We start from the raw sequence: 16761 nt of genomic DNA, 5'->3' as shown, positions 1-16761 counted from the left end.
AGCGTGGGTTGTCAGCACCCGGGGCAAGGCAAGTAATTTGCGCCCCCTCCCCCGCTGCACTGTCCCTCCCCCAGATAGTCCCTCGCGCTCTCTCCGCACCGCACCGCACGCCTGGCACCCTCCCCTCCACAGTGGGCGGCGACCCGGTGGCTCGGATCAGATTCGCACAGCCAGCACTGCAGTGAGAGAGAGTGAGTGAGCCAGGTAGGGGCAGAGAGCTGCGAGTGCGAGCGCCCCCCCCCCGATGTTGCACCTGGTGCGGCTGGCACCCCCTGCACCCCCCACGCTACGCCACTGGGCTATAATGCCAAAAAGAACTTTTGACCCGTGTAAACATCATGGCTTCAATACCAAGGCAGCTTCCTCCCACTGATTGCCGAACATCCAGTCTGATGAAGAGTTATTTTGGTCCCAAAAGCTCTTGGTCTCTTTGAAATTAAGGGTGGCCATTTAACCCTTTGCCACGCGTGCCAGTTTAACTTAAGATTTAGAATCGTAGACGCATAGTTGGAAGGGACCCAGGGCTCATTCCTGCAATGCAGGAATCTCAAGAAGTCTTCCTTCCTTCCTTGGCTTGGTGTAACAGGCAGGTTCCTCTCTGAGAAAACCCAATTTATTTAGCATACAGGGGATTGGAAAATAGCAGACCAGATTGGAAAATACCTCTTCTGTGAAATAGGTTGTGTCACTCTTTGTCCCTGCCCAGCCACACCACTGCTCAGAATCTGGTGGCTGCGTAGAATGGTGATAATCTTGGCTTTATTGTGATTAATAAAGAGCAAGTTCCTAGACCTCATTGATACATAGATGACAAAGGCCTAGAACAATAAAAGTACCTGGGAGATTTGGAAAGGGACCTCGAGGGTCATCTAGTCCAACCCCCTGCAATGCAGGAATGTTTCACCCAACATGGGGCTCAAACCCACGATCCTGAGATTAAGAGTCACGTGCACAACGCAGCTATCTGTTGGGGGCATTTGCAAAATTCCAAGAACCTGACAATCGTTTTATTAGACTATTAGGGACCCGGGTGGCACTGTGGGTAAAAGCCTCAGCGCCTAGGACTTGCTGATCGAAAGGTCGGCGGTTCGAATCCCCGCGGCGGGGTGCGCTCCCGTCGCTCGGTCCCAGCGCCTGCCAACCTAGCAGTTCGAAAGCACCTCTGGGTGCAAGTAGATAAATAGGGACCGCTTACTAGCGGGAAGGTAAACGGCGTTCTGTGCGCTGCGCTGGCTCGCCAGATGCAGCTTGTCACGCTGGCCACGTGACCCGGAAGTGTCTGCGGACAGCGCTGGCTCCCGGCCTCTAGAGTGAGATGAGCGCACAACCCTAGAGTCTGGCAAGACTGGCCCGTACGGGCAGGGGTACCTTTACCTTTACCTTTATAGAAATAGACAAGGCATAGTTGTGGTTTTGCTAATTCCTGCTTTCTGGTCATGGCAGAAACACTGACCCATCTACACATAGTTTTCAAGTCCATTCTAACCCTATAACTCTAGGAATAGCAGAAAAACATTTCTGGGTTAGGTTGAAAACAATGGGACAAGCGAAGAGGTTTCCTTTGTATTGCCTTTGATGTTAGGTTGCCACGAAGTGGCTACATTTGGAACTGCAGCCTCCCAAATCGCCTTGCATTAGATTATTGCATCTTGGCAGGTAAGATTGTTATTTTAAAAAGGGGAAGAAAAAGACTTTGAATGTTGCGAAACCTGATGTTTTGTTTCCACAGCAAAGGAACAGGACTCCAAGGTACCAGGAAGAGGAAATAATAAAAATTAAAACGGTCATGTCACACACAATTACTTGGAAAGAAGCTTCACGTTAAAAAAGGGAAATTGTTTCAAAGTAAACAGGAGCGTTGGGCTGAATCATGCATAGATTATGAGAAAGGTCATGAACTTTTGGGCAAAAGGCCAGGAACTACCCACAATGCATTTCTAAGGCTGAGCGCACACCATAGATTTAAAGCACGTTTAAATCTGATTATACATTATTACCCCTTCTCCCTCCCTCCCAAAAAACGAATCCCGGAAACTGTAGTTTGCTAAGGATGCTGGGGCTTGTGGCTTTGGGAGGAGTAAACTACAGATCCCAGGATTCTTTGGGAGGGGGGGAATTAGTCTGCACATCTGATAAGATCCGATTCAGTGGGTATATCAGATTTTCGCAAGGCACAGCCGCAGAACGATGAGAAAAGCTCTCAGACGCAGAGGAATTGATTGGTGCACAATACAATCAAAATATGGGTCAAGTGAAAATATGGGAAAGCCCATAATCTAAACTCTGTGTAAGTTTCGTGCAGGCAAATCCAGATGAATGTGCCCAATTCATCACCCTGCTCCAGAGAAGCGGACACGGAGCAATGGATCCAAACTACAAGAAAGAAGATTCCACCTAAACATTAGGAAGAACTTCCTGACAGTAAGAGCTGTTTGACAGTGGAATTTGCTGCCAAGGAGTGTGGTGGAGTCTCCTTCTTTGGAGGTCTTTAAGCAGAGGCTTGACAACCATATGTCACGAGTGCTCTGATGGTGGTTCCTGCTTGGCAGGGGGTTGGACTCGATGGCCCCTGTGGTCTCTTCCAACTCTATGATTCTATGATTCTATGATTCTATGATCACCCCTGACCATTGGCCATTCTGGCTGGGGCTGATGGGAGATGGAGTCCAAGAATCATAGAATCGTAGAATTGGAAGGGACCCCAAGGATCATCTAGCCCAACCCCCTACTATGCAGGAACATTGTCGAACTACAACTCCCATCATCCCTGACCATTGGCCATGCTGGCTATTGGGAGTTGAAATCAGACAACATCGGGGGGGGGCAGAGCTTCCCCACCCCTTTTCTCCTTCATGGGAAAATAGTGAGAGCACAACTGGGTTCTATAGCAAGGGTGACAAGATGAATAGATATTCTGGGAGCAGCTGGGTGCTCTTTTAGTTAAGGAAAGAAGCAAGCATCCGATTCCATCATTATAAGCCTCAAAATTCTATAGCATGTCAAAATTAACAATCACGCCATTCTTCTGCCTGTTTGGGCAGGCCTTCTCTCCCACGAAACAGGATGTTTTGTCCTCAAAGAGGATCTCGGCAACACTAACAAAACAATAATAATCCCCATACCAGGAAACTGGCCCTGGGATGAATACCATCAAAGTCTTGTTGACACTGGTGGGGCATCATGCTTGGCTGGTTTGCCAGATGGGCACCAAAAGGGGGGCAGGATATGTGGGTCCCAGCCAGGGGACGGATCAGCAGCTGAGATCCAGTCAGGTCCTGCTTCCAGGCATTTGGTTGGCCGCTGTGAGAACAGGGTGCTGGACTTAGATAGGCCACTAGTCGGATCCATCAGCTAGGAACTTCGTAGGTTCTTAGCTACCCAATCAGCTTCTTGCCCTGGGAAGGGACACCATCTTGCCCTCTGCCTCGGGCAGCAAAACAACTCGGCTCAGACTATTGGGCTGTCAACTTGCAACCTGACCCCTCCACCTGCACCTTTACATTTCCAGCTGTGGTGAGATATGGCAGCGGCCACTTCCTTGCCTGTCCTCCCTCCCCATTCTTTTTGTCTACCCCCTCCCTCTTTGCTATAGCAGGATTTCTAGATAGGCTGCCCAAGCAGGGAGGGGGAGCAGAATGAAAGGACTGGGATAGCGAGAGAGGAAGCCACCACCAGCATCTTGCGAAAACTCTACACAACTGGTTGTGCCAGCGGCAGCACACAAAGTTGTCTGTCCCAGCCTCCTCCTCCTCTTTATTATTTTCTTCAAAATAATAATCTGCTATACTATAGCAGAGACATCACCTTGCCAACAAAGGTCCGTATAGTTAAAGCTATGGTTTCCCCAGTAGTGATATATGGAAGTGAGAGCTGGACCATAAAGAAGGCTGATCGCCGAAGAATTAATGCTTTTGAATTATGGTGCTTGAGAGTCCCATGAACTGCAAGAAGATCAAACCTATCCATTCTGAAGGAAATCAGACCTGAGTGCTCACTGGAAGGACAGATTGTGAAGCTGAGGCTCCAATACTTTGGCCACCTCATGAGAAGAGAAGACTCTCTGGAAAAGACCCTGATGTTGGGAAAGATGGAGGGCACAAGGAGAAGGGGACGACAGAGGACGAGATGGTTGGACAGTGTTCTCGAAGCTACCAGCATGAGTTTGACCAAACTGCGGGAGGCAGTGGAAGACAGGAGTGCCTGGGGTGCTCTGGTCTATGGGGTCATGAAGAGTCGGACACGACTAAACGACTAAACAACAACAACAATACTATACTATGATATTGTTACATGCCAGCCCAGTCTCTGAGCGGTGCAAGATCCCAGGGGTTCCAGGCCAGGGTTCGTGGTTTCTTTTGGGAATAAGGCACAGAGGAGACTGTGGTGTCTTTAGGATATATGGTTTATTTACCCCTATGTACCACCTGAACCTGCACTGGAGGGGTTCACAGCACCAACACCCCAAAGGGTCTTTGTTTCTCCTATAACCACAGCCTTGGATTCAAGCAGTAACCAAAACGTTGCTCTCAAGCACTGCTCTGACCGACTCTCTCTCCAGCTTGCTCCTTTTCCTGTCACTGGCAAACTCTAAACTCTGCTTCGTCCTTCTAACTAACTGCAAGCTAGAGGAGGGGCCCAGGGGCGTAGCGAGGAGGGGCAGTGGCCCCGGGCACAAAATTCTGAAGGGGTGCAACCAGGTACAACAGCTGTGTGCCCCGCCCTCAGATTGCCCAAGCTGGGAGGTGGTGGAGCTGCCCAACTGAGAAGGTGCACAGCCACAGCCACCACCAGAAGCTGTGCCAGCAGCCATGTGCCTCGCGGGCTCTGCACACGCCCCTGGCATGTGCCTCTCCCCCAGCTGCCTGGTCCACCAGGGGGTGTAACACTTGCTCTGCCCCGGGCAGCAGCAACCCATGCTACACCACTGGAGGGTCCTCACATGGAGTCTCTTTACTTTGTTCTCCTCAATGGCCCATCAACCAGGATATCACCTCATAAAATCATAGATTCAGTGGAGATTGCACATTATGGCTGACTGTGGCCCCACTCTGGGAGAATTCTGTGCCCCCACACTTCCGTCTGCCCTCCATTTTGCTTCCATATGTCACTCTCCAACTGCGGACCCTCCAAGTGTCCCTATTTTTCAGGGACTTCTCCGATTTAGAGAAGCCGTCCCAGTTTCTGATTTGATCCTGGAATATCCTGCTTTTCCTTAGGGTGTCCCTATTTTCATCGGAGAAATGTTGGAGGGTATGGATTTTTCCAACCCCTGAGCCGTCTGAAGGCAATCCTGTATAGGTAAGTTTTTAAAATGTTTTATTATGTTTTTGTATGTGTCAGAGGCTGCCCAGAGTGGCTGGGGCAACCCAGTGAGACGTGTGGGGCATAAATAGTAAAAATTATCATTATGGAACGGGACCTTCCTCTTTTCATTGGAGAAATGTTGGAGGGTATGCAATTGGTTTCTATCAATCTTGTCAAACCAGCCAATCCACTCTTAAACTACAGCCCCATCCTTGAATTTCGAAGGATGGCTGAGCTCCTCTTTGTGTACTGAAAGTGCAAATTAGGTTACTTGGCCTTTCGATGCAGACTGAATCGAATGGCTCCCCCGTCCGTACTTGGGACTTGCCACAGGGCACCCCCCTCAAGTGCTTTTTGCCAGGCTGGACCATTTCCTTGAATGGCTCTTGGCTGCTTCGGTGGAATGGGGTGTGTGTATGTTTGGAAACCTCTTCGTTCCTGAAGTATAGTCCTTTGTACAAAGCAAAGACTCACATTTATTGCCCCGCCCACTTTTCCTTTTGGCCCCTCCTCTTGGCCCCAGGTGAGGGTGGGGGTCGGCCTTGGACTGGGGGGGGGAGGTAGCTTACTCTATTCTTTTGTATTTTTATCCTCTGATAGCTTTGCTTTCGTTCTCAAAATTCCCGGAGCTGAAACTCGAAGCCCAAAGGTCCGGGAAGTAATATGATCCACTCTTTTTTATTTGTGTCTGTCGCTCTGATCTGAATTTGGCAAGCCGCGCTATTTGCCAACTGCCAGGTACAAAAGCTGTATGTGTATACAGGTTGAGAGATTTCCCTCTTCACAAAATATGCATCTCGAAACTTCCAGGAGCTTTTGAAAGCAGCTCTCTCCAAATAAACAAACGTGTTACAGGAGAGCATTTCTGCTCCAGTGATCCAGGGCCTGCCCCGAAATAATCCCTACTTCCCCAACTCTTCCCGTAAATGACATCAAGCACAAAGGGAGTTGACTCAAAAAGCGGCGCAAGCGGAGAGATTCCCTCGTCGCTACAAATTTGTGCCTTGCAGACTTTCGCGGACGCCGCTCTTTGCCATGGGCCGATTCCTAGCTTTGACTCTCCTACTCCTGTCGCTCAGCATCCTTTGCTGCACTGCCAAGGATAAAGGTGAGAGGGGAGGAGGAGGAATCGCTACATCGATTCTTCCCCCTGTGGTGGGGGAACTGCGGAACCTGCTGCCACAGGACGCAGCGACGGCCACCGATTTGGATGGCTTCGGAAAAGAATTGGACAGATTTCTGGAGAAGAAGTCTGCTGGTGGCTACCAGCCATGATAGTTGTGCTCTGTCTCCATGGTGGGAGGCAGTAATGCAGGGGTGGATCCTGGTAATAGGCGGCCCTGTGCGAGGCCATTTGACGCCCTTCCTCCAGCCCTCTGTGGCACCGGCTTAAGCCAGGCTTTGGGAAGGAGACATGAGGTTCTGGCAAGGTCCTAGAGCCCTCCTACCTCTTTCCCCAAGCCCGGTAAGGGCTTTGCTTGCCCGTCTTTGGGAAGGAGGCAGGAGCCCTTACTGGGCTTGGAGAAGGCACCTTCCTTGGCTGCACGCCCGGTGAGATGGCAGTGTTTGCGCTGCTGTAAATCTGCCTCTGTAGTAATGCTCCTGAACGCCGGTTGTGGGAGGCGCAGCAGGGGGAGAGTATTTTTGTGTTTGGCTCCTGCTTGTCGGATTCCCACAGGCATCTGGGAACAGGATGCTGGACTAGGTGGGCCATTGGCCTGATCCTGCAGGTCCCAGTGGCATAACGTGGGTTGCCAGTGCCCCGGGCCGCATGGAGGGAGGGAAATGGATGGAGTACACACATGCATTCAGCTGTGTCACAAAGGAGATTGCAGCTGCAGAGATAAGAAAAGAAGAGTCATTCCATTGTCTAGAGAGGTCGCTTCTTGGTTCTCATGGAAAGGGGTCAGCATGGCACAGAACATTCCGCTTTGCCAGCCAAAGGTGCCAAGCTCAATCCCTTGCCCTTCCCAGCTCAGGGTGGTCCTGGGTTGGGAGGGCTTGAGGTTTTCCACTGCGTGAGACGCTGGAGAAACGCTGTTAGAATACACTAGCCTTCCCCAGTCTAAGGCTCTCCATAGAGAATCACAGAGTTTCCACTTCATGGGCGAGTTGGGATTCGAACCCAGATCCTAGTCTGACTTTCCAGCTATTACACCACACTGACTTAAAAAAACAGTTAAGGAAGGCACTGAGCAGGACCGGTAAGGGGCATGGTCTGCCGAAATGTAATGGCCAAGGAGAATCCTGGGGGCCGGACAGAGATGTCTGGGGGCCGCATTAGGCCGCCAAGCCAGCCCACCCATGATATATGAGGTGGAAAGATGAGAAACAAGTTTCCTGTCCCCTTCTCCCCCAGGACCATCCTTCGATGGCCATCTGTCGTGGATGCTTTAGTTGAGATTTCTGCATTGCAGAGGGTTGGACTAGATGACCCCTGGGACCCTTTCCGACTCTATGATTCTTCTCCCCTCTCCAGACACCTGCGCCCCTCCCAAAACCTTTCCAGAGGGTGGTGGGCTTCTTCTCAATGAGGAATGCAGCAGGAGCGGGCAGAGGCTGCTAAGAGAGGGAAGAGTCACTCAGAATATTTTAATTGTTTTAATGTTGTATTTTAATCTTGTTTTTAAGCTGTATTCATTCAACTCGTTTTTATTATTGGTTGCTAGCCGCCCTGAGCCCGGCCTTGGCTGGGGAGGGCAGGGTATAAATAAAAAATTATTACTATTATTATTATTATTAATAGGTCTTGGGACGCAAGGAAGTTCATGGCAGCAAAAAATCCCCCATCTTCTTTCCTCCAGCATCACTCATGACTCTCCCGAGTGCTTTGCAGAGGGCACAGTGGGGAGGAGCAGGCGGAATCTTATCCTTCTTATCCCAGGAACTAAGTATTTATCATTACAAAAGATTGGCCAAGCTCCCCACGCAATCCAATCAAGTAACCTGCCAGACAGGAGATAAACAACAGCAGGAGAAAAACAACATTCAAATTTCTGTTTTAGACCGCCTTTTCTGTGATGTAGGTGTGATGTATCTGAGGGGTGGTCTTAGGTTACACCCCTTCTGTGATGTAGGTATGATGTTTTTGGGGGTGGTCTTGATCTACAGGGTGGCAATTTCAAAAGTCTTTATAAGGCCTTGCACACCATTGTTCTGGGTCCTCCTCCTTTCCTGCGGGTGAGGGGAGCACCCTGTTGCAACAGATCAATAAAGATCAAGCTTACTAGCTGCTTTGCTTCTCAATATTCTCTGGCTGGCCTCTGTTATTCTCTCCTACCAATAGGGAACCTATGTAAGGACTCTATATGGGCTCTTGGATACCCCATAAGAGGAAAGGGCAATTTTAGTTTACAACAGAGTTTACCCAGTTGACCATCTTTCCCTTTTTCTCTGCCAGGTAGAAGATTCCGTTCAGGCCACAAGGCGGCAGAGCCAGCCCAGGAAGGCCACCAACGCTGCAGTTGTTCCGGTGAGTCTCTTTCTTGCATCACCAACCCCGACAGTTGAGAATATGGAAACTCTCTACCCCAAGTTCCGCTTTCTGTTTCCTCCGCAGCAGCTGGCCTGGCCTGTTTGTTGCTGAGGTGCGGCATTCAAAAAAGATTTGACCTGTAACCTCTTGCACAAATCACTCGGGCTCATCCGCTTGATTTGAGAGCTCCACAAACCAAACCCAAGTCCCCCCCACTGCAATCTGACCCTGAAATTTCCCGGTGTGAAAACCAGAGATGGATGATGGTCATCGTTCGTTAATTAAGAACAATTAACGTTGACGGTTAATAATGCAGCAAGACGCCGCCTAATGCCAAATTAGGCTTCAAAGCGGTCTTATAAAAAAAAACACCAATTACGCAAGCATTTAAATATAAAGCACCCATAATTAAAATGCACAGACAATCCCATTAAAAATTAAAATGTGAGCATCCGTAGTTAAAATGTGCGATCAAGTAAACAAATGCAGTAATTAAAGCAGGGAAATCCTGCTGGAGAGGTGAAGGAAATGTCTGTGTGAAGAGCTGGTGAATTAGACTGGGAGTTTTCTCGTCATTAGTGAGTGAGTGAGGCTGGGACTCAGCATGGTCTCCTATGGATTAACTCAGAACATAATGCTGGAACCTCATCTATGGAGAATGAGGGAAAGTGTGTGACTAATCTATGGCCCTCCAGATGTCATTTGTGGCCCTCCAGCTCCTATCATCCCCGACCATTGGCCATGCTGGCTGGGGCTGATGGGAGTTGAAGAAGATCTGGAGAACCACCCCTGCCTCACTCCCACAATGGAGAACTGGAAGAGGATGGGGCAGCGGAGGAGGAATTGCATGTGGTTTGGCACTTCTGGGTTGGCGCTTCTGGTTAATGGTGGATTTCCTCCGTCTCGGAGGAACCCGCTCTCTGGAAACAAGGGTCTGACCGCCACGGCAAGGCGGAGACTCACGAAAAACCACGGTCGGAAGAAGACCGTGGGCTTGGGATTCGGCACGTACCTTTTGCGCCTCCCCTACTCACGGGGAGACCCAGTTTCGTGGCTCCGGAGCGACGTGGGGTGAGTGGCACTGTACATCGAATTGACCGCTACTTTCAGGGAGTGAAGCCGCACAGCTGTTGCCAGAAAGCGGGAGGAGGTCGAGGAAATAAGTTATAGAAGGATGGAATTTTGAAAAGTGGAAGTGTTTTCTTTTTAAAAAATGTCTTTGTTTTTTGCTTTTTTTGTTGGTGGGGCAGGGGAAGGTTTTTTATGTATTCTTTTTAATTTTAATTTTTTATTTTTGTCTTTCTCTTTTTTCTCTTTTATTCCATTGTATTTTGTCTTTTTCAATTTTTTGTATTTGTGAAAAATGAAATAAATATTATTCTTTTTTAAAAAAGGAATTGCATGTGGTTTGGCTCGCTTTCACGAGACGTCTCTGCAGTCAACACCCCTAACCTAGGAACCTAAGAAGAGCCAATGGCCTATTTAGTCCAACATCCTTCTTCTCATGCCCAGAGGCCTATGTGAAACCCTCAGTCGAGACCCAAGCACAAGACCATCGTTCCCTCTCGTGATTTCCGGCAACTCCTATTCTGAAGTGTTGCTGTTCCAACCGTGGAAGCAGAGCTGAGCCACAAGGACCAGTAGCCATTGTCTGCCCTCTCCCTGAATTTGTCCAGCCTCCTTTAAAGCTATCTAAGTTGGTAGCTCAGGGACGCAGGTGGCGCTGTGGGTTAAACCACTGTGCTGCTTGGGCTTGCCGATCAGAAGGTTGGCGGTTCGAATCCCCGTGACGGGGTGAGCTCCCATTGCTCAGTCCCAGCTCCTGCCAACCTAGCAGTTCCAAAGCACATCAAAGTGCAAGTAGATAAATAGGTACCGCTCCGGTGGGAAGGTAAACGTCGTTTCCGTGCGCTGCTCTGGTTTTGCCATAGGCGGCTTAGTCATGCTGGCCACATGACCCTAAACGGCCTTGGTCCTGTATCCCTGAAGGAGCGTCTCCACCCCCATCATTCTGCCTGGACCCTGAAGTCCAGTGCTGAGGGCCTTCTGGTGGTTCCCTCGCTGTGAGAAGCCAAGTTACAGGGAACAAGGCAGAGGGTCTTCTCGGTAGTGGCGCCCGCCCTGTGGAACACCCTCCCACCAGATGTCAAAGAGAAAAACAACTACCACACTTTTTGTTGTTGTTTAGTCGTTTAATCGTGTCTGACTCTTTGTGACCCCATGGACCAGAGCACGCCAGGCACTTCTGTCTTCCACTGCCTCCCGCAGTTTGGTCAAACTCATGCTGGTAGCTTCGAAAACACTATCCAACCATCTCGTCCTCTGTCGTCCCCTTCTCCTTGTGCCCTCCATCTTTCCCAACATCAGGGTCTTTTCCAGGGAGTCTTCTCTTCTCATGAGGCGGCCAAAGTATTGGAGCCTCAGCTTCACAATCTGTCCTTCCAGTGAGCACTCAGGGCTGATTTCCTTCAGAATGGATAGGTTTGATCTTGCAGTCCATGGGACTCTCAAGGGTCTCCTCCAGCACCATAATTCAAAAGCATCAATTCTTCAGCGATCAGCCTTCTTTACGGTCCAGCTCTCACTTCCATACATCACTACTGGGAAAACCATAACTTTTACTATACGGACCTTTGTTGGCAAGGTGATGTATTTACTTTTTAAGATGCTGTCGAGGTTTGTCATTGCTTTTCTCACAAGGAGCAGGCGTTTTTTAATTTCATGACTGCTGTCACCATTTGCAGAGATCAAGAAAGTAAAATCTCTCACTGCCTCCATTTCTTCCCCTTCTATATGCCAGGAGGTGATGGGCCCAGTGACCATGATCTTCGTTTTTTTGATGTTGAGCTTCAGACCATATTTTGCGCTCTCCTCTTTCACCCTAAATAAAAAGAGACATCTAAAGGCAGCCCTGTTCAGGGAAGCTTTTAATGTTTAATAGGTTTTTGTATTTTAATATACAGTGGTGCCCCGCAAGACGAATGCCTCGCAAGACGGAAAACCCGCTAGATGAAAGGGTTTTCCGTTTTGGAGGTGCTTCGCAAAACAAATGTCTTGCGAGTTCCTGCAATTTTTTTTCGCTCCCCACCCCCTTTTTCTAAGGCACAAAGCTGCTAATAGCCTTTTAGCAGCTAATCCGCTAATCCCTTAAGCCTTTAATAGCCGCTAATAGCCGCTAAACCGCTAATAGCGCTAATCCGCTAATCCGCTAATAGGGTTGCTTCGCAAGACGAAAAAACCGCTAGACGAAGAGACTCACGGAACGGATTTTTTTCGTCTTGCGAGGCACCACTGTAATGTTTGAAGCAGCCCAGTGTGGCTGGGGAAACCCAGCCAGATGGGCGGGGTAATAATAAAAAATTATTATTATTATGGCCCGACAAAACTGTCTGCGGAAGCGGGCAAACGCTGGCTCCCTTGGCCTGTAAAGCAAGATGAGTGCCACAACCCCAGAGTCGTTCGCAACTGGACTTAATTGTCAGGGGCCCCTTTACCTTTACCTTTTAAGTTGGTGGCTATGATTGCATCCTGTGGCAAGGAGTTCCACAATTTAACAATGTGCATACGAGTTCTAGGGTTAGGAGCGCTCTGCGATATTCTGCTTGCGTGCCCTAACCCTTTCTGGTTATGAGGGGTGGGGTGGGGGGGACCATAAAAGCACTCCTCCATCCCAAATCTTGCACTTGCCTCTTCCCGCTGCCAGTTACCATACCTAATTACTCATCCTTTGTTGGCTTATGTCGTTTTAGACCTGCATGGGCCCCGGAATCCAAAGAAACACGGACAGCTGTGTCCTTGCGATGGCATCCTTACCGGTTTGTCTCTGCCAGGTAACAAAATACTTTTTGGCAGGGCTGGTGGTGGAGATAAGATGAATGGAAAACATTTATCCCTCCTGCCCCCCCCCCAAAAAAAGACTTTAAAGGGGAGAGATAATTTATTGTGTATCCTAGGTGTTAAGTTGTGGGTGAACATATCAGATGACACAGTGATTCTTCAAACAGCTCTTGTTTATTCACAGGCCAGGACAGAACTGAACTGAAGGGTTCAGTCAGCCTGCTTATATAGAGCTCCAGTACAATGTAACTGTAACAATTTTCTAAAACTATCCAATCACTGAACGTCACATTCGATCCCTTCTTTGCATAACTATCTATAGTATCCCCCTGCTGGCCCAGGGTGAGAACTTCAGTACATAACACTAGGCAACTAGAGTCTCATTGATGGAAGGGAGAGAGTTGTAGTCAACACGTGGGTCCCCTAACCAGATCAGTCTCAACTCTGTATGGTTTGTACTTGTATCTCCTACTTGTGGCCCTGGTGGCGCTGTGGGTTAAACCACAGAGTCTAGGATTTGCCGATCAAAAGGTTGGTGGTTCAAATCCCCCCCCCCCCGGGTGAGCTCCCGTTGCTTGGTTCCTGCTCCTGCCAACCAAGCAGTTAGAAAGCACATCAAAGTGCAAGTAGATAAATAGGTACCACTCCGGCGGGAAGGTAAACGGCGTTTCTGTGTGCTGCTCTGGTTTGCCAGAAGCAGCTTAGTCATGCTGGCCACATGACCCGGAAGCTGTACGCCGGCCCCCTCGGCCAATAAAGCGTGAGCGCCGCAACCCCAGAGTCGTCCACGACTGGACCTAATGGTCAGGGGTCCCTTTACCTTTAAGCTTAAATCAGCCATGCCTAACCATTGGGAAAGGGTTGTAGCTCTAAGTTAGAGCATCTGCTTTGAATGCAAAAGGCCCCAGGTTCAATCCAGGGCCGGGAGCGACCTTGTTGTGAATGAGCTTTATGTGACCCCTGTAAAGTGTTTGTTCTACAGATCAAAGTGACTGAAAGAATACATTGGGCAGGGGCGAAACTAGGCTTTATTTCACCTGGGTCAAAGACCCAGTTTGGCACACTGACCCCAAGCGCATTTGTGTAAAAACACACACACACACAGAGGCTGGGAGCCTCAAGGGCGCCCCTCTGGAGGCTTCACGGGGGGGGGGGGGACCAGCTGGCCCCCTCCCCTAGCTACAGCACTGCATCAGGTAAGGTGATCTCACAAGTCAACTGCTCCCGAATTGTTAAGGGATTAATATACAAATAGTAACACCTTGATTTTGTCCCAGTAGCAATTCAGCAATTCAGATCTCTGAGCAGAGGCGTTTTATGTGGGGGCGGGGGGGGGGTTGGGTCTGGTGGGCTCATACACACTCCCACTTGTTCCACTTGCCTATAAGACAAGAGTCCGAATGGTTTCCCCCTTGATCCGCTCCTTTCCCAGGAAAAACCTGCTCTTTACAGCTAGATCAGAGCAAACGTCAATATGGAGAAAACCCGAATTGCCATTTGCTCCTGCTGAGCACTAAAGAGTGGTCCCCCCCCCCCCCCGGAGGAAAGCAGTGGGACAAGAGGAAGTTTGGATCAACCCAGGGTCTCGCTCCTGCCAGCAGCATTCTGCGCTAGCTGCAGCATCCAGATCAAATGCAAGGGAAGACCCACACAAAGTGCATAGCAGTTGAAGTGGGGTAAGCTGTGTAAAGGGACGCGGGTGGCGCTGTGGGTAAAACCTCAGCACCTAGGGCTTGCCGATCGAAAGGTTGGCGGTTCGAATCCCCGCGGCGGGGTGCGCTCCCGTTGTTCGGTCCCAGCGCCTGCCAACCTAGCAGTTCGAAAGCACCCCCGGGTGCAAGTAGATAAATAGGGACCGCTTACTAGCGGGAAGGTAAACAGCGTTTCCGTGTGCGGCTCTGGCTCGCCAGAGCAGCGATGTCACGCTGGCCACGTGACCCGGAAGTGTCTTCGGACAGCGCTGGCCCCCGGCCTCTTTGAGTGATATGGGCGCACAACCCTAGAATCTGTCAAGACTGGCCCGTACGGGCAGTGGTACCTTTACCTTTACCTTTTTAAGCTGTGTAAAAGGGGCAGGGACATAGGAATATGCCTTATACAGAGTCTGAACACTAGTCTATCTAGCTCAGTGTTTCTCAAACTTGAGTCTCCAGCTGTTTTTGGGGGGACTACAACTCCCATCATCCCTAGCTAGCAGGACCAGTGGTCAGGGATGATGGGAATTGTAGTCCAAAAACTACAGCTCTCCAGGTTTCCAGAGACGGGCCATTCCCAATCCTCCTTGGAGATGTCAGAATTATAGATGCCAGAGCAGCTGAATTATGCAAAGCAGATGCTTGATCACTAAGCAAGGGCATCAGAAGGGAAGATATAAACTGCCCCCCCTTCTTCTTTTTTTGCAGAACAGCTCCATCGCCGCCACCGTGGCCTGTCCAAGCGGCATTTGCACCAGAGAAGGCATCGGTGCCAAGCGTTTGTGAATAGGTGCCACATGATGCGAGTGGCCATACCCTTGTAGCTTTCTCCTTTTTTTACGTAAATTTTTATTAGTTTTTTAACATATCATTTTCAACAGTAATTAAACATACTTTTACGTCTTATTCAATTTTTTTTTACTTCCATCAGTCCTGTCTGAAAATTTTCCAATCTAATCTCTTAGCATGCATTTCTTATTTTCCCTATTACATTTCAAACTCATAACCAATATCTCTACCTTTTTCTACTTTGAAACACTTCGTATGTTTCTCCTTACAAAACTTCTTGTAGTCCTACTAGCGTGATTTGTTGATTACAGCTGCTCTTCAAATAATTCATATACTTCTTCCAATCTTCTGTAAATCTCTGGTCCCGCAGATTTCAAATCCTTCCTGTCATTTTGTCCAATTCTGCTTAGTCCATTAATTTCGTCTGCCATTCTTCTTTCATCGGAATTTCTTCTTGCTTCCATTTCTGGGCTAACAATACTCTTGCCGCTGTTGTTGCATATAAGAACAGTTTGACATCTTGTCCATTAATGTCTTGGCCTATAATACCAAGTAAAAATGCTTCTGGTTTTTTTTAAGAATGTATATTTGAAATATGAAATACCCTTGTAGCTTTCTCTGCCCCGACAAGCACACAGCTTAATTTTTTGTGTTAACCATAAAACAAATCCCTCTTCGGTACTGGCTGTCTTTACTTTGTTCGTTTCCCCACAACGGTCCTGCGAGGTAGGTGAGGCTGAGAGTCAGTGACTGGCCTACGTTTTACCCAGCCAAGAAGGGGATTGACCCCTGGTCTCACAGGTCCTAATCCAACACACCAACCACTACCATACCCTCCAAATATCCTGATTCCCCAGGGATGGGTTTGTGAATTACAGAAGCCATCCCAGTTTCTGATTTGATCCCAGAATGTCCTGGTTTTCCCATTTTCCTCCACACAGGGCCTTATTTTGGTTTGATGAGGCCCTCAGCTACTGAAGGTAATTGGGCCCTTTTATATGTCCAGCTGTCCTTTGTCAACAACAAATTGTTGCTGGTTTTTGTGTTGAATACCGTCATACCTCAGGTTGAAGTAGCTTCAGGTTAAGTATTTTTGGGTTGCGCTCCACGGCAACCCAGAAGTAATGGAGCGCGTTACTTCCAGGTTTCGCCGTTCACGCATGCACAGACGGTCAAAATGATGTCATGCGCATGTGCAGAAGTGGTGAATCGCGACCCACGCACATGCAGACATGGGTTGCGTTCGCTTCAGGATGCGAACAGGGCTCTGGAATGGATCCCATTCACATCCAGAGGTACCACTGTATATGCTATAAGGTAATTTATGGACCTAATAGGTATCTAAAGCCATTTGCACATGTTGCCATGCAACCAATCCATGCAGAATGTAGGCACCCTATATATAGAAATGAGCAAACCAGTGATATTTTAGGGAGCAGACTAGCAGGTGGGGCCCATTACTTACATCATAGGAACCTACACAACACAAACGACTGTTGCTGTATGTAGGTTTTATTTTATTTGTTTTTTATCTCATATTTTGGAAATGTACATCCAGTTTTATTTTCCTTTAAAAAAATGTGGGGCCCCCAAGAGAGTGGGGCCCTAAGCTGTAGGGCTTGTTTAGCTTATACAGTAGTAACTCTGATTACATACGCTTCA

General features: G+C 48.8%; 1 protein-coding gene across 1 annotated transcript; it reads left to right on the top strand.

The window, feature by feature from the left end:
• Nucleotides 1-6117: 6117 nt before the first annotated feature.
• LOC310684795 (uncharacterized protein) lies at nt 6118-15216 on the top strand. The gene is made up of 4 exons (XM_083456389.1): nt 6118-6412; nt 8705-8776; nt 12529-12609; nt 15019-15216. Exons 1-4 carry the CDS (start codon nt 6340-6342, stop codon nt 15132-15134), a joined length of 342 nt encoding a protein of 113 aa, XP_083312515.1. The 5' UTR covers nt 6118-6339; the 3' UTR covers nt 15135-15216.
• The last annotated feature ends 1545 nt before the right edge of the window (nt 15217-16761 follow it).

This window comes from Podarcis tiliguerta, assembly GCF_965153285.1.
Source record: "Podarcis tiliguerta genome assembly, chromosome: 8".
Classification (NCBI taxonomy): Eukaryota; Metazoa; Chordata; class Lepidosauria; order Squamata; family Lacertidae; genus Podarcis; species Podarcis tiliguerta.
Note: the sequence above shows the minus strand (reverse complement) of the source record. Positions and strands in the feature narration are given on the sequence as shown.

Excerpts from the sequence above, each read along its gene's own strand:
- LOC310684795 (XM_083456389.1), top strand. The coding sequence starts at position 6,340 with ATGGGCCGATTCCTAGCTTTGACTCTCCTACTCCTGTCGCTCAGCATC. Across the intron at positions 6,413-8,704 it reads CTGCACTGCCAAGGATAAAG|GTAGAAGATTCCGTTCAGGC; the intron begins GTGAGAGGGGAG and ends TTTCTCTGCCAG. Across the intron at positions 12,610-15,018 it reads TACCGGTTTGTCTCTGCCAG|AACAGCTCCATCGCCGCCAC; the intron begins GTAACAAAATAC and ends CTTTTTTTGCAG.